At 43.5% G+C, this 22,258-nt stretch overlaps 1 protein-coding gene across 2 annotated transcripts in view; it reads left to right on the top strand.

The window, feature by feature from the left end:
* The window catches only part of LOC125880628 (glutamate receptor ionotropic, delta-1-like), an 841,018-nt gene that overhangs the window by 691,416 nt on the left and 127,344 nt on the right, over positions 1–22,258 (top strand). For both annotated transcript variants that reach the window (XM_049563255.1, XM_049563254.1), the window contains exons 6-7: positions 9,403–9,576; positions 21,527–21,688. In XM_049563255.1, coding sequence (XP_049419212.1) covers positions 9,403–9,576; positions 21,527–21,688 — 336 coding nt within the window. The remainder of the gene's footprint in view (positions 1–9,402; positions 9,577–21,526; positions 21,689–22,258) is intronic.

Raw genomic sequence — 22,258 nt, 5'->3', positions numbered from 1 at the left:
TGGGAGAGGGGCTCACTTGATCTAGGTGCTGGTGCTGGGACGACTCTAACTTCCAAATTCCACCAGATGCGTGTTGGTTGCGTCTGCGCTTCGGAACGGCAGCGGAGCCGATACGTTTCAGTTCTAGTCAATGTGTGTGTTTCCACCGGCTTTGCAAAATAAAATACACAGTGTTCACAGCGGATCATATTTCCCTGCACTACACCTTGAGAACGTCATAATGGGCGGAGGCAGGCCTGCAGTCAACAGGTCAGAGGTTTTCAGACGTCATATCACCCTGTTGATACCATGGACAAGGAGATGTTAACCATGGAGGTGCACCCAGATGTCTTCCTACTACTCCTCTGGTTTTGTGGTTCTGTTTATAGAAACTACATCTTGTTATATCGCACGATTATGCGTGAGTTCGCGATATCTCGTGGGTCCTTGTGACTCCCACTGTCCGGCGGAGCTGCACCGCTCCACATAGTGGGTGTCGACGGACGGCGGAGCTCGCAACGGATAACCAGCGCAGCCGTTCCGCAATGGACATGCATCCAGTGGAATTCCGGCATAATTCAAAGAGACCTTCAGCACTGTGGTGTGCTTCCTGGCTGAAGTTCTCCCTCGTCTCACTGGACACGAGATCCTTGCGCTGCACTTGACTTGCTGTTGTTCCACACTTGGACACGCTCTGGTGTATTTTGAGCCTTCTGATGTTTGACTCAAATAATCAATCATGATTTTTTAAAATGTTGATGGAAAAGTAGGTTAAAAAGTGTGTATCTGCCATTTATTGACCAAATTAACATAATCTCCTATACAGTCATCAAAATGACCATGAGCCATGACTACAAGACCACATTTTAAGACTCATATTTAGCCTACAGCCCTGTGAGGGAGAGGCAGCTTTACCTCCAGGTAATAAAATGGCATCATCACGACATCAGCCCTGAAAAGGGTCTACAGATAAGTACCTCATACAACCCTACTTCAAAAAAGCCAATCCTTTAAAATACCCAGTACATCTCCAGAGAAAAGGCTTAAAATAATAAGCATGAACATGGTTGTAATCATCTTGGTACCCTCTACTTTCCTTGCCCTCCTCTCTGAGGGGTCCCGACCCTGGTGTGCGGTGTTACCATGGAAGTGTTGCACAACAAGACCACATTTTGAGACTCCTATGTAGCCTACAGCCCTGTGGTGGAGAGTTGTGACGTCGGCCCAATTGGCAGTGCAAATGCAAACAGTAAAAAGCCCTTAAGGTACATAGTTCTGGTCTGAAAACGCCTACTGATGGTGGTGCTGGATGAAAATTGAAGGGTTTGCCGGAGTTGTTAGAATTTATCCTGAGGAGAACATGAACGTTTGAACCAAATGTCACGGCAATCGATCTAATAGTTGTTGTGGACATTTCACTGATAACAGTAAATGCAAACCTCGTTGTAGCACAAGAGCAAAAGTCAGGGGATCACCAGAGTCAGTAGGATTCATCGGCCGAGCACCACAGATGCCTGTACCAAATGTCACGGCAATCCATCCAGCAGTTGTTGAGATATTTCAGTAAAAGCTAAAGACGTTGCTTTAAAAGGTCACTGGCAGAAAAAGGTTGAGAACCATTGTGTTCATGAGTCTGCGGAGGTACAGACATCAGCGCTTTTAAATGTTATAAGTGAGTAGTTAGTAATAATCATTGTAGGCTGTTTAAAATGTCTCCATGGTGCATTCAAAGACTTGTCAACCAGGAAACGGCCCCTCAAAACACAAAGGAAAAGAATAAAAGGGCCCTTTACAAACTTGTCACACACATACTTTTCAATTCAGGTGCCTTTGTTAGCCAAGACCTCGGTTTGTTTCAAGGTTGTATTTTAAAACGTGTTCATGTTAAACAAAACCTAATTACCTAAAGCAGCCACTGGAAACAAGCTGGTGTGGATGAGATGAAAATGGACTCTAACTGGTAATGACACCAGCTCTGCTCTTTGAAATGCAAATCAGATGCTTTGTGAACAAAAGCAGGTCCAGGTTACATTCCAGCGACTGCAGGTGTGGCTTTTAAAGCATCTGTCCCTATCGACAGTTAAATCCATCAGAGCCTTGTTTCTCTGCACTGCTTTTCTTTGTCTTATCTCTCCTCCATCAGCGCTCAGAACCAAACCAGAGGCTAATGACTTGTTAGACTGCAGGTAATGAGAGCAGGGCAGCGGTTCCAGTGGGGGATTAGCAGGTAAAAGTCTGTTTAAAAAATAATCACACTGATGATAAATGAACTCCAAACTGAGTTTGTCTCATTTATTACAACAGAGCGCAGCAGGTTCAATAATGCCGCACATGATTTGTACATAAATTTCATTTTTATGGATGCACAGTGTCGACACCCACCCTGTTTCACTGTGTGTACTCTCTCACTGTTTCAGCTAATTTTTATTTAGATTAGGTCTGTGATTATCTCTTTATCCACCCAAACTAATGTATCAACTCACAGCTCAGTTTTTAATCCTTTAGAGAAAATTATTTCAAAGATGTGAGTCGTAATTCAGCTTCAACAGAGGTTTTTACTGACCTCCAGTGTTTAATCTCTCTGTAGTGATGTAGGAGGAGGTATGTAGTCTTTTTCGGGATAGGGGCATAAATTGGAATATTTCGTGCATGTAAACTTAAAGGGATAGTGCACCCAAAAATGAAAATTCAGCCATTATCTACTCACCCATATGCCGAGGGAGGCTCAGGTGAAGTTTTAGAGTCCTCACATCACTTGCAGAGATCCAAGGGGAGAGGAGGTAGCAACACAACTCCACCTAATGGAGGCTGACGGCGCCCCAGATTCAAACGTCCAAAAACACATCATTGAAACACACACGTGAGTGCGGTGCACAGAGAAGCAGTCAGAGCTACAGGCTACAATGAGGCTAAAAACAGAGTTCAAATGAGGTTTTTCCAAACAACTTTTTATGTCGAGGCTTCAGGACACTTGGATCACTACGGACGAGCAGTATGGAGATATTTTGTGGTTTCAATTATGTGTTTTTGGACGTTTGAATCTGGGGCGCCGTCAGCCTCCATTAGGTGGAGTTGTGTTGCTACCTCCTCTCCCCTTGGATCTCTGCAAGTGATGTGAGGACTCTAAAACTTCACCTGAGCCTCCCTCGGCATATGGGTGAGTAGATAATGGCTGAATTTTCATTTTTGGGTGCACTATCCCTTTAAGGCTGCTTCTCAGCCTTGTGTTTAATTACTTTACAATCTGGGTCCTCAACAGGGGGTCTGTAACCCCGAGGGGTTCCTCAAAGTTACTGTAAGGGGCCCCCAAATTATTGTTTGGTAATTTAATTTTCACCAAAGTTAGCACATGTAGGGGGGTTTAAACACCATTAAACCTGCTAAAAATAGGTTATAGACTCCCATCGCACCACTCTGCAGTAAAGTAGTATGCCTCTCTGTGTGTGGGTTTAGGTTTTTTTTTGTGCATGTATCACGTTCAATGTCAGCAGTGCAGAAAACAGGTTAGTAAACAGTACAGAGCAGCATAGAGGCCATTGAAAACAATGAGTCCAACAAACACCGACTTTCACACGGGAGAGCGGTGTCGTGTCCCATGAGATTGTGAAGCCAAACCTTGTTCTTTTTTTTCTAAACCCAACCACATGTATGTCATGTTGAATTTAAAAAAACATCAACTCATGGTGTTGTACCAACGTAGTGCTTTTATTTTGAAAGAGACTGTATGCAAACTGTACATTTCCTGTGACAACAGAAGTGTATTTTGAAAACAGACAATGCATGTAACAGGCTGAAGTTGACACAGCGTCCCAGAACGTCAACAACCAACACACCCAGGGTACCTTGGACGTCATATGTGGACGTGGAAAGTCCATGACCAAACGTGGACATGTGACGAGGTCGGAGTGAGGATGTGTTGGGGAATGACAAAGTCTCAGGTGTCCTTAGATGTCCCTTTAGTTTTAGGAAACAACACAACCGTCCATCTGGTGCCGCCCTCAGGACAACCTTTACATCTTTTATCCCATCAGTGGTGAAGATCTCCGTCTTTAATCCGTCCAGTCCAACAGTTTTGTTTTGGTGATGAGACACAAGCCTGGTGGAGACTTTTTTCGTCTACCAGCAGTTTTATAAGAATGTCTTAACAGCGAGTTTATGATAAACACCTCCTCACCATGTTTTCTATTACCTGAAGCCTCATTGCTTCTGAATAAGCTGCAGTAAAGTGTACACAGTGTCCCCACTAAGCGTCCTCCATCAGGATCCTATCTCTCCTAACAGCATCACCTCTTCCTGAAGGTTACATTAACCTCACGAAATAACTGCCGCCTAAACCTCTTATCTGATCCTTTCAGTGATTCCCATGATCCTCCGCTCACCTCCCGTTCGCTCTTAAGTCCGCCTGTGCCTGAATGCAGGTCATTACGGCCCCCTGTAATATCACATCCATTCCAGCTCCTCTCCTGACTCCATTCTGCAGTCGACAAGTGCCAGAAAGTAGTTTGAATATTTTGTCTCTCATTGAGTCCTCGCAGCACAGCTGTGTCCTGTAACCCCAGAGGCAGAGCTGTTACTGTCAAACACTGGGAAATAAAATGGAACCTGTCTGTCTTCAGAGTTTCATCTCACCTGGATGCGGTCTAGTTTTCCAAAACCTCAAAGCTCACACCTGAAATCCAGGATATTCTTCAGATATGCTCTTTCTGCTGCATTATCAGCGCATATATGCAGATTTTTAGGCATCAGACTGATCCCCATTGCCAGAAAAATACCCAGAGAAATAGTCTTTCTGTTTCTTTGTTACTGGTGTGTCGTCAGGATGTCAGATACGTGGCGGAAAACAGTTTAATAAATGGTGGAAAGCAGACGGAGGCCAGTGAAAATGTGGTGATTACTTCTTCTTTTTATATCTGTTACTGATTCAGTCTGTCTTTCACACTCAGATCCGACTGATTTGAAACAATTTTCGAGCCCTGCTTGGACAAAGACAGATGGAATTTGTGGCCGTGTGTCATTGTACTGTGCCAGAAAAGGGGCAAAAATCAATGCCCCAAGGAACAATGCCAGGCTTTGACACCAGTGTGACATAAACCCCATTTCCACCAAGCAGTCCAGTTCAGTTCAGTTATGCATTTTGTTCGTTTCCACAGAGGACGGTTTCCACAGAGGACGGTCACTCTGGTTTTATGTAACCTCTGTTCATACATCAGTAAACTACAACTATAAAATGAAAGAGAAAAAAATAACTTCATTCACTGGGCCGACTGCCGGCAACTTTTAAGGTGGAACGTTAACTTGTAATGTTACTCAATGCATGAGTTGATGACGTGAATCCATCAGCACACCTTAAATTTCACTGTGACAACTTTGACCATCACTTTAGTTTTTATATGACACACACTTTTAGTAATGACTTTAAAAATATAGATTCATTTGGAGCGGATTATGTGAAGGTCATATATTCTAATCCTCACTTCCTGTGGGCTACAGCAACACTAAACCCCTGAGCTTGCCTGAGAAGGACTAAATGCACAAAGCTGCTATTTTTAAATATCCCATGGAGAGAGACTCTCACTGCAGCCTGTTGTATTTTGTTGTGAAAATGTGGGCGTGCAGCCTCGTTCTGTGGACGATAAACCAGGTGCAGACTTCCATCTGTGTCACCGCTGATGAGGAAATACAGCGAGTGCTGGACGGAGCAGTGAGTGACAACAACCCCGCCCACATTTAAGAGGACTGTCTGAACAGACCGAGGTGCTGGACTGAAAGGGTTTGGTGGTTTCTGAATCATAGCATTGCAATTTCCGAGTCCACCAAATGATGCCACTGGGCCCCTGAAATTACAGACGTCTGCAAATCAGCGGATATGATACGAGAATTTGTCTTACGGCACAGCATTTTTTTCAGCGTCACAATCCCGACAAAATAACATTTCTAAAGTCTAGAGGACCCGCAGTATTAAACCATTTTATTCCCCTTCAGTCTCTAGGGCCCGACGATGTTAAAGATTCAGGTCATTCTAACCAGGTAGTCATACTTTTTTGCTTTATGCACCACTGAGGAACTTTTAAAGGAATTAACAAGGCCCTGCCTCCGACGCTGTGTCCAGTTCTTTCTAAACATCTGTCATTGTGTTTCCATCACTGCCGATTGGAGCTGGAGCCGATAAATACCTTGACTACTAAAGATTCTCCTGAGAATGTGACCTTTCCTAACAAAGACAGAAGCCAGATTTTAATGGCTGTTAGAAGTCTTTTTGTCCAGTGGGAAAGAGGCAATAGTGAACAAGGTGCAACTGAAGCACTGACTTAATATTCAGTCTGTGAGTGGTTCATCATGACCTGCTGTATAAAGGTCAATGTTAATGGTTTTTAGATACATTATAAGACCTGTCCTCACAGTTTAGTTCACAAAGGCAGCTCTGTAAAGAAACGTCTTTCTGAGTTTGGTGTGGAAGAGGTTGACTCGCCTGTACAGAGCTCTGACCTCGACTTTGAGTTTTTTCTTCAGTTTACTTTGTGTCTCCCGGCACACGAAGTGCATTAAAATATAAACTGGTTTTTGAAAAAATAATCCCAGTAGCTTCTCTGGAGCTTTTCATTGTATAACGCAATCACTGCCCAATTTTCAAGGCAGTACATCTTGTCCATGTTTGGTAGAAAGTTAAGAAACGAACATTGAGCAGTTTCTTTCAGACAAAGATCAGTGAATCGATGTTAAGCGTCGATGCTGTTAGACTGTTGTTGTTTTTCTTAATTCAGTGTGTCCTTGACGTCGACCCATTTTTAATGTCGTTTGTGACGATGATAGGTACCAGGCAGCAGCAGCAGTATAAAGAGTGAGACAGTCTTTGGTACAGACAGCTGCAGACATTAAGGAGAAACTTTCCACCGTCAGGCTCTGAGATAACATCTTCTCTCATCTGCGTAGAAGTGGTGAATTTACAGCTCACAGATACTTCACGCGACACAGTCTCTGACTTTTGTTTCATATCTAGTGCTGGCAAAAAATGTGGTTGCACATCTCCAATCCATCGTTAGCACTGTTAGCTTGTTTACTGTAGTATAAGAAGGCCATTGTCACACTGAATGTCCTGCTGAGCCCCGTTCAAACTTCAGAACTTAATGTCAGTGAAGATTCTCAGTCATCCAGGTCATGGTAATCGTAAGTGCTATATCGTAGGCAACTGGACTTGCTTGCGTTTCTTGAAGACGTTACTCCTCTCGTCCGAGAAGCTTCTTCAGTTCTAAATGACTGGTACGAAGTTGCAGGCTATAAACCCTGTGTGGGTGGGAAGCCTTGCAGAGTCGTAGGGGTCACGTGAGCTCTTAGTTTCAGAGTCGTTAAGGTCACACTGTGAGTCGTTGACCCACCTGGCCACCATGTGAGTCGTTAGGGTCAGGTGGGACCAGGGGTGAATTGGTGTGAAGACTGCATTGTGGGTGGATGACACCTCCTCTGTTTAACGATGGTTGTTCCAGCTTGACGTAGATGGCTTCTTTTACTCCTCTTTCAAACCATCTTTCTTTCGTGGCCAAGATGTGCACGTTGCTGTCCTCAAAGGAGTGTACCTTCTCCTGTAGATGTAAGTGGATAGCCGAGTCTTGACCCAAGGAGCTGGCTCTCCTGTGCTGTGCCAAACACACTGTGACCTTAACGACTCTGAAACTAAGAGCTCACGTGACCCCTACGACTCTGCAGGGGTTCCCACCCACACAGAGTTTATAGCCTGCAACTTCGTACCAGTCATTTAGAACTGAAGAAGCTTCTTGGATGAGAGGCGAAACGTCTTCATGAAAGTCCAGTTGCCTACGATATAGCACTTACGTTCAGAACTTAATATGGAGGGGAAAAAAAACGAATTGTCGAATATTCTTATTAAACAGTGGTACAGCCCTAATTTTCTATATCTGAGGCATGAGTAACTGCCATAAACCTTTTTCTCTGTTTTCTCTGGTCATTTCACACCAGTTTTAAAAGTATTTGCATTTTCCTGCTGCACAGACACCTCAGTTTATGAAAAGAACATATTTACAGTGGTGAAACACTTATTTAAGGAACGAAGTGGTTTACCTAAAGAACTGTGTGCATGTAAGAAGCAGAAACTGTACATTTCAGGTGAGAACAGAAGTGTATTTTGAAAAGACACAATGCATGTAACAAGCATTAGGGTAAATGTAGACAGCCATGTTTAAAGAACTCATGTTAAATTAAAAACGTGGGGCCAGCTGCTGTATCTGCTGTCATAAAGACAAACCCATCCCCATGTTTTTTGTTTTTTGTGAAAGAATCAGTAGCAGTCTATTCTACAATAAAATTAAATGTTATTTACATAAACTATAAAATAAACTATTAAAATGAATTTAATTGAATGAAGCCATTCTTATTTCATTTGGTATTTTTGTCAGATACAGGTTTGTGCTTATGATTTCTGGGTCGTATGTATGTTGATGTTGTCCAGTGTCTTGTCGTAGCTAGTTTAGATGCTAAATCTTGCACTTGGGCCCTTCCTAACTACCAAACACCACTGAGAAGCGGAAATTGACACACCGTCTCTGAACGTCCAAAACTGATGCAGGAGAGTACCTTGATCGTGTAGGTCCACTGGCAAACCTGCTGTACTTGATGAGTTGGGATGAGAGGAGAGAGTCATCTCTTGAGTCTGATGAAAGTGGACTGACAATCAACACAAAAGAAAAAGTTAACACCTCTCGGCAAACACAGCGGACAGATTCTTAATGTCTCGGCTGCAATTACAGGAGCGGGAGTCAAACCTGTTTTGACTTTAAAGCCTTTAAACTGACAGAATGACATGTTTTTCAAAACTCTCCACTAAATGAGCTGCAAATCCTGGTGACTTTTGTTTACAAGCCTTGCTCACTTTTAATTGGATAGCAGGCGCCTAAATACAGGAATGCAACAAAGTGGACTTTTCTATTAGGCTGAAGAAAACAAACTGAGTCATTAGTGGGGACTCTTGTTTAAGTCATGGACTGTAATTATGTTTGGTGTTATAAAGCATAATAAAGCTAATATTATTCATAGATTATTTTTATGCTTTTAGAGTTAGATTGAGGCTATCTATAATTACACCTCACAGAAAATAATTGGGTTTCTCTGCGTCAAAGCAATTAAACATGTGCATCAATGAAGGAGGCTTTTTAATGGCCTCTTTGAATCCTGCAGTCTTTTCGGCTGCGACGCTGCCATTTGTTTTTCTGTGTGAAAACTGCCCTGTCGCTGCTCTTTATTAATATGGAGGAGGAAGTGAATATTATTTTGCTCATCAGGTGCTGTACTGACGTTTTCACAAACTTTACCTGTTCACACATGTCACAGCACAATCAGCATCTCAGGAAACTAATGTCAGACAATAATCAGTCTTCGAAGCGAGGTCAGTAAACTCTCCTTTACTCTCCGCAGGAAATCAGCGACACAGAGATCCAGGAGCTTACCAACAGTGCACTGGGGCGCATGACGGTGATCCGGCAGATCTTCCCCTTGTGGAGGGACAGCAGCACCCGCTGTATGAGACACAACCACCGGATCTCCTCTCTGCTGTGTGACCCACAGGAGGGATACCTGCAGAACCTGGAGGTAAACGACTACTCATTAACATGAACATGACTACTTCCTGTTGTCACTGGTTTGATGACTGATGAGTGTTTGTTGAGTTTCACCCAGTTTCAGGTTGAGTATTCCCTGTTATCTGAAAATTAGCAGCGGAACAAAAACGTAAATTAAGGGGGCAAAAGTCCGAGTATGGCTGGCAGGAGGGGTGGCGGATGGGTCCAGCAACCACTGCCAAGAGGTCGGTGTTCACTTCCTGTAAGATTCTAAAGCCAAACCCTGTTCTTTTTTCCTAAACCCAACCACATGTGTGTGTTGTTGAAGGAATAAAACATCAATTAGAGGTGTTGTACTGATGTAGTGCTTTTATTTTGTCAGAGACTGTATGCAAACTGTACATTTCCTGTGAAAACAGAAGTGTATTTTGAAAACAGACAATGCATGTAACAGGAAGTTGACACGGCGTCCCAGAACGGCAACAACCAACACAGCCAGGGTACCTTGGACGTCATATGTGGACGTGGAAAGTCCATGACCAAACGTGGACATGTGACGAGGCTGGAGTGAGCATGGCCCAATCCCAATACCCCCCCTTGCCCACTACCCCTTGGTCCTCAAAATGAAGCAACGAGGGGTTGGGGTAGAAATCTTTCCCTAGGAACTGGGACACCACTCATTATGTCACCGCGTTGGTTACGTTCACGCAAACGTAACTATTTTAAACAGGAAGCTGCGAGCCATCTACATTTCCAACCAGCACCTATAATGGAGTCTCTGGTTGAGTTCATCCTACCTGTCACGTTTGTCGCATTCATCATGCTTCGTTTGATGAACAACAGACGACAGGGGACTTCTGCTAGCTAGCTAACCAGCTAACATTACGAGGCAGCACAGTTATACCAGCTGGCGTGTTATCGTAATGTGAAAAGTCAGACAATTTTGCAGAACAGGACAGATGACAGATAGTGCGAGCTAGCTAGCTAGCTAACAAGCAACTTGACAACAGTAACATTAGCTATGTATGAACTATTTTCTGTCTCTTGCTCAGTGGTAGCCATGGTGACATCTACCCCTTGCTGGCAAGTCAGCGTCTGAAATCCCTCGCTCCGAAGGGCTAGTTTCATACCCACTACCCCTCGTTATGCCCCCTACCCCTACACGCAAAAAGGAACTGGGACACCACTACCCCTCACGGTAACGCGCAAATGTAGGGGGTAGGGCCAAGGGGGGGTATTGGGACGAGCCCAGTGTGTTGGAAATATACCAAATAAATGAATACATTTATTAATAGCATATTAAACAGCCTAATATCAGAAATGTTGTGAAGACAACTTAAATGTAAACTTATATAATGCAAACCAGATTTAGGATTTCAATCCCTGCACAAAAACCACTTAGTTACGATGAGAAAATGATCGTTTTTTGACTTGAAACACGCAGGTTTGGAGGCACAGTTCTGACTGCAAGAGCATCGATGTCTCAGTGAAAAACAATCAGATTGGAAACCATTGGAAATGTTAACGATACAGTACGTGTGAAATGTACAATTGTAATTCAGCAGTAAATAATCTGCCGTGTGAGTCTGACTGTGGATGGTGGAGCTGCTGAATGGATTTGTGGAGTTTGTTAGTTGCAGCGGTGGCTGTTAGCAGCTAGCTCCACTCACAGCCTTCACAGCTTCACCCCGCAGGACTCCACTCAGTCCAGACTGGAGAAGGTTTGTGGGTTGATGGTGTTTGACAGGCAGGTAGGAGGCTCAGTTATCTGTGAGTGTAGCTGTGCTGTAAGTAAACAGTCTGAACTCAGATCAGTTTTCTCTGACAGAGATCAAAGCTTAGTTTGAATCACCAACTCTGTGAGAGGACACCAGTTTAAACCTCCAGACTAACATGTTGCACATGAAGAAACAAGTTATGTTTCTGCTTCTTAACAGTCACATGGATAAGTCAGAGTTTACAGTGAACCTGGGGACAAATCCTAGTTTGCTCATGTTAGTTATTTGTTGAGAGCATAAATAGAGAGATCCTGAGCTTTTCAAATGATGATCAGTGAGTGTGTGCTCGTAAAGCAGCCCTTAAACCTGTCACACACTGCTGGAGACATGACACACACATTGTTTTAAATTTCATATTTTTCAACAAACATGACCAACAAACTACCCGCTTAATTCGCGCTGCCTAACTCGGATTTCGTGTCATTAGCGTGGCAACCATCACACCCCCAGGAGGGAAATTGCATCTAATCGCATCTTTACATTGACCTTAAATGTAATTTATTCACGTGAATTGTTTTATTTGCTCCCAGGGTGAACACAACATTAGACTAAATCTAAAGCCTTATCCAGAAAATCTTGGCGTCATTTTTGTTCAGTGGGAGAAAATGGAGACGCGTCGTCCATCTTTATGTACAGTTTATTTTCACGGCAGAAAGTTTCCTCTTCTCGCCAAGACTACTTCACGTACGGATTTTGTTCAGTGTTCCATCGCTCCACATCTCACGTTGTAGCTTGATGTTATGTCTAGTAGAAAAAGTGGATGTTCAAAAAATGCGGTTTGAAAAACTTAATTGGAAAGTTCACGGAGTCCAGAGGACAGTTTTTAAGAGATTATTACCTCCAGTTTGGAATTTCAGTTTGTTCAGAATAATGTGTGTCCTCGAATCACTAACATCCCTCTGTGAAATATTTTAATTTGTCCCCTTCAGTGGGTCTTTTGGAGGACAGAAAGTCCTTCACCAAAGAATATGACAAAGATAACACAGTTCTGTTTAATAGCTTCACATGAAGATTCACATACTGAAGCTGGGTCCCACATTAAAGTGGTCCATAACAGACAGCCACTGAATGAATGCTCCAGGGAATACATTAAATAGTTTGAGGCCACAATTTATTCAGAGGCACAAATTATTAATTTGAGGAGACAAATTAAATAATCAGAGGGTCCAAATTATTAACTGAAGGAAAAAGAATCTGAGGACAGGAGGGAAAGATTTCTCCGTCTGTTTCTTTGATACTTTCTCCTGCAGTAAGTGAGTCACAGTCCGTCTGTAGGTTTAAACAAATCTGCATTTGACTCATCTGATCTCTGTCGGAGCCTCGGGCGTCCATAGTGTGGAGCCCAGGGAGCGGCAAATCATACACACATACACACCCTAAAGTCATGAGCACATTCATAAATTCACCCACCCACACAAGCACAAACACACCGTGCACGTACAGTACAGGAGTGCTCCGAGGCCGTCAGAACAAATCTCAGTGCTCAAATATCAGCTGGATGTTACATGAGGACGCACAAGGTCTCAGACTCTGTATCGCTGAGAGGAGACAGAACATGCTCCTCATCGTACCTGCAGATGTGTTTCTATGTGTTTTAGCTTTCACACAGTTCATGGCTTCAATATGTCACCACATACTGCCTGCACCTTGTTTCATGCGTTCAAACTGAACTGAATCAGGGACTCATGTTGTTCCAAAGTTGTATAATTGCCTAGAGTTGGTTCGTGTTCTCACGGCAGCATTTACAAGAGGACCAGATCAAATGCCTTGTGTGAGAAAGCTGCTCTTGATTGGTCAGAATTTCCATGTGGGAAAAATCCAGGAAGTAAAGCAAACGTTGAAGAAGAGTACACTTGCAAGATAAATGTGACACTTTCTAATGTCACAATGGAGGGACAACTACGCAGGTTGATTTTAGCGCTGCTCATCGTGGACTATATTGCTGTCATTGTTCATTTTAGTCAAACCATGCAGTTTGAAAACGAGGCAAACGCGGCTCCAACTAGAAAACAATGTTTTGATGCATTGGATGTGCTGAATGTGCATATTAAAGCAGTACAGGAGGAGGTGCACATTAATAATCCTCCAGGACTGTAACATGCTCATGTTTAACCCAGACAATGTGTCATGTGACTGCAGTTGCTTCACATCCAGGTTGGAACACCTTCTCACCACAAACCAACCGCACCAGAGTTCGTTTGGAACCGGACTGAGACCACCTCTTCAAGAAGGTCTCAGTCCAGTTGTTTTGGTGTGTTCACACCTGCACAAATGAACCGCACTGAGGGGGCAAACGAACTTGAGTTCAATTGAACCGGACCAAACAGGGCAGGTGTGAAAGCAGCCTAAATCTTCAGAGGCACAAAATATACACTGTCAGACACACACACACACACACACACACACACACACACACACACTTGTGTTGACTATTATTCGCAGTTATGAAATATCACAGTGAAGAGTGGCTGACATCTACAGACAGCAAACAGAATGATTACTGTAATTCACATCCAAAAATATTGCAGGTTTTTTCAGTCTTGTTTTGACATTTGTGGAGACGAGTCATTTTCTACAAGATGTCTGACATCACAACCCAGAGGTCTCTCTCTCTCTCACACACACACACACACACACACACATCTTTCCATCTCTTTATCGTCACACTGCTTCTAGTGTATCTTCCTCCTTCCAATTTTCACCTTTCTATGCCTCTGTCCTACTTGCAGTCTTGGCCAGAGGCACTATGTTTTTGGGTTGTCTGTTCATCCCATGTAGGCCAGGAGACAGGTCCAGCCCTCATCATGTTTTCTGCTGTTTTTTTGCTATAATTTCCTGTTAGTCTGTATATACCTCGAGCCACCATGAGTTGATAACGAGCACCTTAAACTCAGGGCCGTTTGGTCTCAGGGGCCCAAAACCCTATTTTTGGGACTATCTTTCTGTCAAAATGATGTAAATGTAAGGGCACTAAGGTGGCATAAATAGTCAAACAAGTATGACATTTGGCACTGAGTATCCTGACACAAAGGGTAGAGTAGCAAAATAAGATCCTTGGGCATATTGCAATTTTATTTTCAAATACATCACACCTAACAGCCTCAAGAAAAATATTAAAAACGACTATCTGTTTGACGAACTCTCATCAAAACAACATAATTTTTCGTGACTTTGTGCTTAATATCACTGCCTCTTCTCATGAACACAATATCTCAAGAAGGCCTTGAAGGAGTTTCCTCAAATTTGGCACAAACGTCCACCTGGACTAATTTATGAACTGATAAGATGGTTGAAGGTCAAAACTGTATGACGTCCAAGGTACCCTGGGTGTGTTGGTTGTTGACGCTCTGGGACGCTGTGTCAACTTCAGCCTGTTACATGCAATGTCTGTTTTCAAAATACGCTTCTGTTTTCATAGGAAATGTACAGTTTGCATACAGTCTCCTTCAAAATAAAAGCACTACGTCGGTACAACACCGTGATTTTTCCTTCAATAACAAACACGTGGTTGGGTTAAGGAAAAAAGAACAGGGTTTGGCTTTAGAATCATATGGGAAGGGAAGACTGGTCTCCCGGGTGAAAGTCCGTGGTTGTTGGAACCACCACCCCTCCCACACCAGTCTGTCTTTCAGCCCCTTAATTTCGTTGTTGCCCCTAATGCCGCCGGCGCTGTAACACAAACACTGCAGCCTGCTACGTATGCCGACATGAAAGGACCGCTTTTTTCGTCTGTGTCTGCTGCCGGAAGTCAGTGCCCTGGCGCCGGTATTCTCTGACTTCACAGTGAGACCGAGTTGAGTTGGGAGTGAGAGCGGGCTGTAAAAACACTAATTAAAGTTGGCCCCTCCTCCCTGCCTATAATCACCTGGCGGCTACATTTTTACAGAGTCCCGACCTCATATCCTGCCTGCTGTTATTGGCTGGGGGCTACTCATCACTGACTGAAGGCTGATGCCGAGAAACGTACAGGATGTAGCATAATAAGAAGACACAGGCAGAGAAATATGCCACCACACACCTTCAGCAGGTCATAAGTGATGATTTAGAGGGATTACAGCTTGATGGACTTGGGGCTCATCCTACTCTCCAATGTGCTATGTGTGAGCTCAGTCCTGCATGTTCTTTAATGAAGCAATAGGAGAAGATATTCGGTCTCAGTTAATGTAGTTTATTAAGCAGTAAAGGAATAAAATTACAGAGCTCTGGGTCTCAACTTCAAGTCCCTGACGAACAACAAAGGTGTGTCAGTTCACGAAGTCTGACCTCCTGTCCTTTCCCTGACCCAGTATATTTGAGCGTAACAGAGTGTCATTGTGCACGCAAGGCGTTGTCCTCTTCTCATTGGCAGTTCCACTTCCTCCTTCACCACACCACGCCCCTGCCTCGTGTTAATCTGACTCCTTCCCGCTGACAGTGGGGGCGTGGTTCCTGTTTTGAAAGACAAGAGAACAACACAACTCCCTACACGTGCTGTACCTTACTATCTGTACATCACTTTCTATTATTTTTACCATATATGAAACTAATTATCTAAGCATTGCGGTATGTGCTCCTCAGATTTCATGTCTCTTCCTCTCCTGTACTTCTCCGCTTCTGCAAAGCAAACACATTCAGATCAGCTGAAATCATCTTAGTATTCTCATTGTTCACACATCTAAAACTTATATAGTGAAACACAACTGATAGTAAAATGCATAAAATCATTCTATTCCCAACAAGCTGTATGAGACGGTACATTGTTTATCAGGAAAATGCTGCTCACTCTACCTTCAGTATTAAGCTGGATGTTCTGTAGCTCGTCCTGCTGACGTCTAGAGACAAATCCTTTTCTGTGTGTTTCACATGAAGCAGTGCACTCTGTAAAACTCTCCTCCGTCTTCCCTTTTTTTGTCCTCACTCTTGTTTCATATAGCTCTCTCACCTTTACATCTGGTCTTTTTCTTAGTGATGATAGCTCCTCTTTTATTTCATATCCTTGTACCACACGTCATTTTTGTCTTTTATTTTTCTTCAGCATTCCCTCTCTTGTTTTCTTATTTTCAGTCCCTTTATCTCTCATTTCCGTCTTTTCCTTTTATTCCTTTTCCTCCCCTGTTCTTCTTTTTCCTGTTTTCACCTGCTTATGTTTCTTTCCTCTCTACACAGCCGTCTTCTCTCTACACCACCTGAACATTCCCACCTCATGTCTCCCTGTCCTCCATCTGTCTCTCACCTGTCTTCTCCTTCTCCTTGACCTTTGTTAAACCTCTCAGTCCTCACCTGAGGCCCTCGGGGAGATAGGTAGAGGAGGACATTTGTCTCAATAATTCATGCAAAACAGGGTTAAATGTTCACTGAGGTCATTCGCCCCCCGGCTTCTTCCCTGACGGAGGACAGAGAGCGTCCAGTCGTCAGACGCTGTCAGCAGGTTGTCTGGATGGAGACATTCACTCTGTTCAGGGAGCAGATCAGATTTACGGGAGTGAAACATTTTCCAGGAACTAAAGCTGAAAATGATCAAGTTTAATATGAACAGTGACTGTCTGGAATCAAACCAGAGACGTCTTCACTCCTTCAGTCTCTGTTTTTCATCTTACTGGTGGAGTGGAGGCCGAAAACAGTGAATGACTTGAATGTTTTGTGTAGTTAAGAAGAAGAAGAAGAAGAAGAAGAAGAAGAAGCAGGTACCACAGTGTTGAGGTTTCTATCAGCCTTTATCATTTTTATGCCTCCACGCTGGCGATAGCTGTGGCCGGAGGTATCATGTTTTCGGGTTGTCTGTCTTTACGTATGTTTGTACCATCCTTGTAAGCATGATATCTCAAGAATGCCTCAAAGGTATTTCTTCAAATGTGGCACAAACGTTCACTTGGACTTAATACTGAACTGCTCAGATTTTGGTGATCATAGGTCAACAGTCAAAGCCGCCATGACCTTGCATCCATCTCATTTGATTTTTGAGAATGGAAAATCTCAAGAACAGTTTGAGGAAATTTCTTCGAATTTGGCACAAATGTTCACTTGAACTGATTAGTTTTTGGTGGTCATAGGTCAAAGCTCAAGTCTATGTGACCTCATCTGTCTCGTTCTTGTGAACATGATGACTGAAGAATACCTGGATTTTCCCGTGTTCTTCATACGTTCGTACCATTCTTGTGAACATAATATCTCAAGAACATCTCAACGGAATTTCTTTAAATTTGGCACAAACGTCCACTTGGACTCAACAATTAGACTTCGGTGGTCAAAGGTTAAGGTCAGTATGACCTTGCATCTGTCTCATTCTCGTGAACGTGATATATCAAGAACACTATGGTTGATTTTCCTCAAATTTGGCACAAGCATCCACTTTGAGTCAAGGACGAAGTGATCAGAATTTGATGCTCAAAGTTTAAGGTCACTGTGTCCTTGTCTGTCTTGTTTCTCTTTACCTCTTCAAATTGGAATTTGGTGGTCAAAGATCAAAGGTCAGTGTGACCTTGCATCCATCTCATTTGATTTTGGGAATGCAAAACCTCAAGAACAGCTTGATGAAATTTCTTCAAATTTGGCACAAACGTTCACTTGGACTCAACAATGAACTGCTCAGATTTTGGTGGTCATAGGTCAAAGCTCAAGTCTATGTGACCTCATCTGTCTCGTTCTTGTGAACATGATGACTGAAGAATACCTGGATTTTCCCGTGTTCTTCGTACGTTTGTACCATCCTTGTGAACATATCCCAAGAACAACTCAACGGAATTTCTTTAAATTTGGCACAAACGTCCACTGGGACTCAACAATTAGACTTTGGTGGTCAAAGGTTAAGGTCAATATGACCTTGCATCTGTCTTATTCTTGTGAACGTGATGGCTGATTTTCTTCCACTTTGGCACAAGCATCCACTGAGTCAAGGATAAAGTGATCAGAATTTGGTGCTCAGAGTTTAAGGTCACTGTGTCCTTTGTCGCGTCTCATTTCTGTGAATGTGATATCTCAAGGACACTGTGAGGGAATCTCTTGAAATTGGAATTTGGTGGTCAAAGATCAAAGGTCAATGTGACCTTGCATCTGTCCCATTCCTGTGAACACAACATCTAAAGAACACCTGAGGGGAAATTCTTTACATTTGACACAAATGTCCACATGGACTGAAGAATAAACTGAAGGTCAAAGGTCAAGGCCAGACCAGATTTTATGACCTCACCAAATGTGCTTTTCGCCATAACTCATGAATTCCTACACTAATTATGGCAAAACTTGACACAAATGTCTAACAGGATAAAAAGATGAAGTGATGACATTTTATATTGAAAAGGTCAAAGGCCAGCTTGACTGTGACATCATCATGTTTTAACATCATATCTCAGGAACAGAAGGGGAGACATTTGGTCAGATACTGAATTGGTGACTCTAATCTTGAAACTGTGCTGACTGTATAGATCTTCTGTGTGTGAAGCATCCATGTTTTCACTGACATGGATGGAGACTGTCAGAGACACTGGGCTGGTGGGCGGAGTCACACAACCACGAGGCGGTAGTTCTACTTTTCTAATATGCTGTGTTTTCAACCTTAGTTTTTAATCTAAAACTGAAAATACAGGAGATCCAGACAAATCCTCCCTCGTTGTACTAAAACAACAGAGCAGATGTTAGTCCTGTTGACCCAAATTAACGAGTGCTTTTTCTTTTGTTTTGACTCAATCTGTTTGTCAGAGGGAGAAAAGAAACGCTGAGCTTCGTTAGTGAAACATGATATTTTGGCCACGAGCCCTGAAGCTTCTGCGTCAAACAGTTTGTTGTTGTCAACACTTTCAACACGTCATTATCAGCAGCGGAGCATGCAAACTGTCTGCAGCAGCATCTTCAGTAAACATGACAGATCTCAGGCCCAACCTGTATTTTACTGATGACAGATTTATAGTTGTTGTCTGCTGTCTGAATTCAAACAGCAGTTCAGGAGTGACAGTACGCTCCAGTTACATGTTTTACATTTGGGTCACAGATTGTAGCTTTTCAGAATACACGGATCTTTGCAGATTTTCTTTTCTCCCGTCTCCGTCTTTGTCATATAAATATGTTCTCTTCAGATTTAGTCTTTCCATGACAAAAGAGGACAGCAGGGGGAATATAAATGCTTTATCTGTGTGTATGTGTGTGCGCGTGTGTGGGAGCCTCCGGCAGCGTGCTGTATGGGCTTCATGCCAGTCAGCTGTACTCATCTGGACACAGTGATGCTCATTTGTCACCTTGCATTTGGTCTCTGCTCCCTGCTTTGGCGTGCGTATGTGTGTGATTTGTCACAGTGTGTTTCCTCTGCCCTCTGCAGCCCAGGGTGAGAGAGCACATGATCACATGTAGACAGGCTGGCTACTAGCTGACTGTCATCTCAACACCATCCAGTGTGTGTGTGTGTGTGTGTGTGTGTGTGTGTGTGTGTGTGTGTGTGTGTGTCAGCAGTGCTCGTGGTGGTGTTACTTTAGAGGCTGCAGATGATGCACTATCCAGCTGTGTCACACATGTGGCCTGTGTGTGTGTGTGTGTGTGTGATGTTTCAAGTGCTGTTTTTATTCAGTATTGTCCCTATATTAAAACACACAAAGAAGATGTTAAAGCTTATTTTAAATTTACTTTAACGTCACACTCGTACGTTTACATGACATCAGAGAAACTCCATTTATTGTGTCAGTCTGACTAAAACTGGACTTTTAAAATCCATGTAAATGTGTCAGTGTGACTGAAATGGTCCTAAATGTGTCACAGTGGGACTAACACACCCAGATCATGTGACTCCTGCATGTATACAGTCAATCAGACCCAAACTGGCCGAGGCGCTCTGAGCATGCTCCACAGTTTCTGCCCCGGGCTTTGACCCGGAAGTCCAATAGCATTAAATGTGTAAGAGAAGAAGAAGCCGGTAACAACATGGAGAAATCTACATCCAGAGCCGTGACTTTTTGGACTGACGATGAGATAGAGTTCGAGCTGCTATACCCTTAACTGTAAGAGGAAATCTTAAGGTCCCATGTCCACCACAGCATTGTTTTCCCAGCTGAAAATGTCAAACACTCCTAATGAAACAGCCATCAGGGAGCGTTTGAGAGCGCTTTGGAGACACAGCTTTTTTTCAGCTGAGACACAGGTTGCATCTGGTTGCTATGACACCGAATATCCTTGGAGGTAATATGTCGGCACAAGGTGGAGTACTTGCTTTGGATGAGGGGAAGGCTGAAGCACGTAGAGAGAGAAGATGGACCTGCTGGTCTGTGTTGGTTTATGAGAAGAAACGTAATATATACACCGATCAGCCAAACCATTAAAGCTACTGGCAGGTGAAGTGAATAACATTGATCATCTTGTTACAGCACAATGTTCTGCTGGGAAACCTTTGGTCCTGGCATTCATGTGGATGCTACTTGACGTGCGCCACCCACTTGAACACCGTTGCAGACAAAATAAACCCTCTCATAGCAACAGCACGTATCGATGGCAGTGGGCCCCCAGCAGGACAATGTGCCATGCCACATCACAAAAACTGCTCAGGCATGACCTGAGGAACGGGACAAAGAGCTCAAGGCTTCGACCTGACCTCCAATTACCCCAGATCTCAACCTGATCAAACATTAGAGGGACCTGCTGGTACCCCAGAGGTACCCCTGATCCATGGTGGGTGCTCCTTGGACCGGACTTGGCTCTGACCTGTCCAGGGCCTCTGGAGGGTGTCCCTTGGTGTCTGGCATTGGGGCGTTACCATCAGATCTTTTGAGTCCTGTGGGTTGTGAGATGGGGTACCAGCACGTCCCACAGATGTTTGATCAGATGAGGATCCAGGGAATTCGGAGGCCAGGTTGACACCTTGAGCTTTTTGTCACGTTCCTCGGACCATTCCTGAGCAGTTTTTGTGGTGTGGCATGGTGCATTGTTCTGTTTGGGGGCCACTGCTACTGAGGAGTGCCGTTGCCATAACTGGGGGGTACCTGATCTGCACTGGTGTTTAGGTGGGTGGAGCGTGTCAGGTGGCAACCACATGAATGTCAGAACCCAAGGTTTCCCAACAGAACAGAACAGAACTTCTAATGGGTCATTAGTGATGATTGTGAGAGATTAATTTTGTTTTGCTGTTTTGCAGTCCTGTTGACATTTATTTCTTTTCTGGTTGACATCTTGAGACAAATCCTTTTTATGTGAATCACATAAAGCAGTGGGGCTTTTTTTAAGCTCTCCTCTGTCTCCCCTTCTCTCCAGGTGTCCAACCTCTACCTGTATGACAGTGTGCTGATGCTGGCCAACGCCTTCTACAGGAAGTTGGAGGACAGGAAGTGGCACAGTATGGCCAGCCTCAACTGCATCAGGAAGTCCACCAAGCCGTGGAATGGAGGCTGGTCCATGCTGGAGACCATCCAGAAGGTACGTCCTGTCACCACACCAGAGCAGCTGGGACACGTAAAGCTGCAGACATATTCTGTTTGTAGCGTACATGATGTGCCCCCGTGAATCGCACCCACTGCTGGTACAAGACGAACCCACCAACGTGACGGTTGTTGTAGTAGCGTTCTACAACACTACACTGTGGTGAAGAGATGAGATCAAATGTAGCAATAATCCACTTTATAATTTATAATACATTAAGGCATGATTCACTTTGTACATAACAAGATGTAACACTTTCCGTTACCCTTACCCTAACCTTAACCACCTCTCTTTTAATGTAGGACTTCAAAGCTAATTGTTAGCTTATCATTAGCATAAGTAGCCAGATGTAACCCTTCCCATTACCCTTACCCTTAACCACCACTCTTTTAACCTAATAATTTACAGCTAATCGCTAGCTTAGCATTAGCATAAGTAACCCAATGTAACCCTTCCCTTTACCCTTACCTTAATCATAACCATAACCATCTCTCTTTTAACCAAATAATTTATAGCTAATCGCTAGCTTAGCGTTAGCATAAGTAGCCAGATGTAACCCTTGCCTTT

This window comes from Epinephelus fuscoguttatus, linkage group LG20, assembly GCF_011397635.1.
Source record: "Epinephelus fuscoguttatus linkage group LG20, E.fuscoguttatus.final_Chr_v1".
Taxonomy (NCBI): domain Eukaryota; kingdom Metazoa; phylum Chordata; class Actinopteri; order Perciformes; family Serranidae; genus Epinephelus; species Epinephelus fuscoguttatus.
The sequence above is the reverse complement of the archived record's forward strand: the minus strand, read 5'-3'. Positions and strand labels throughout refer to the sequence as shown.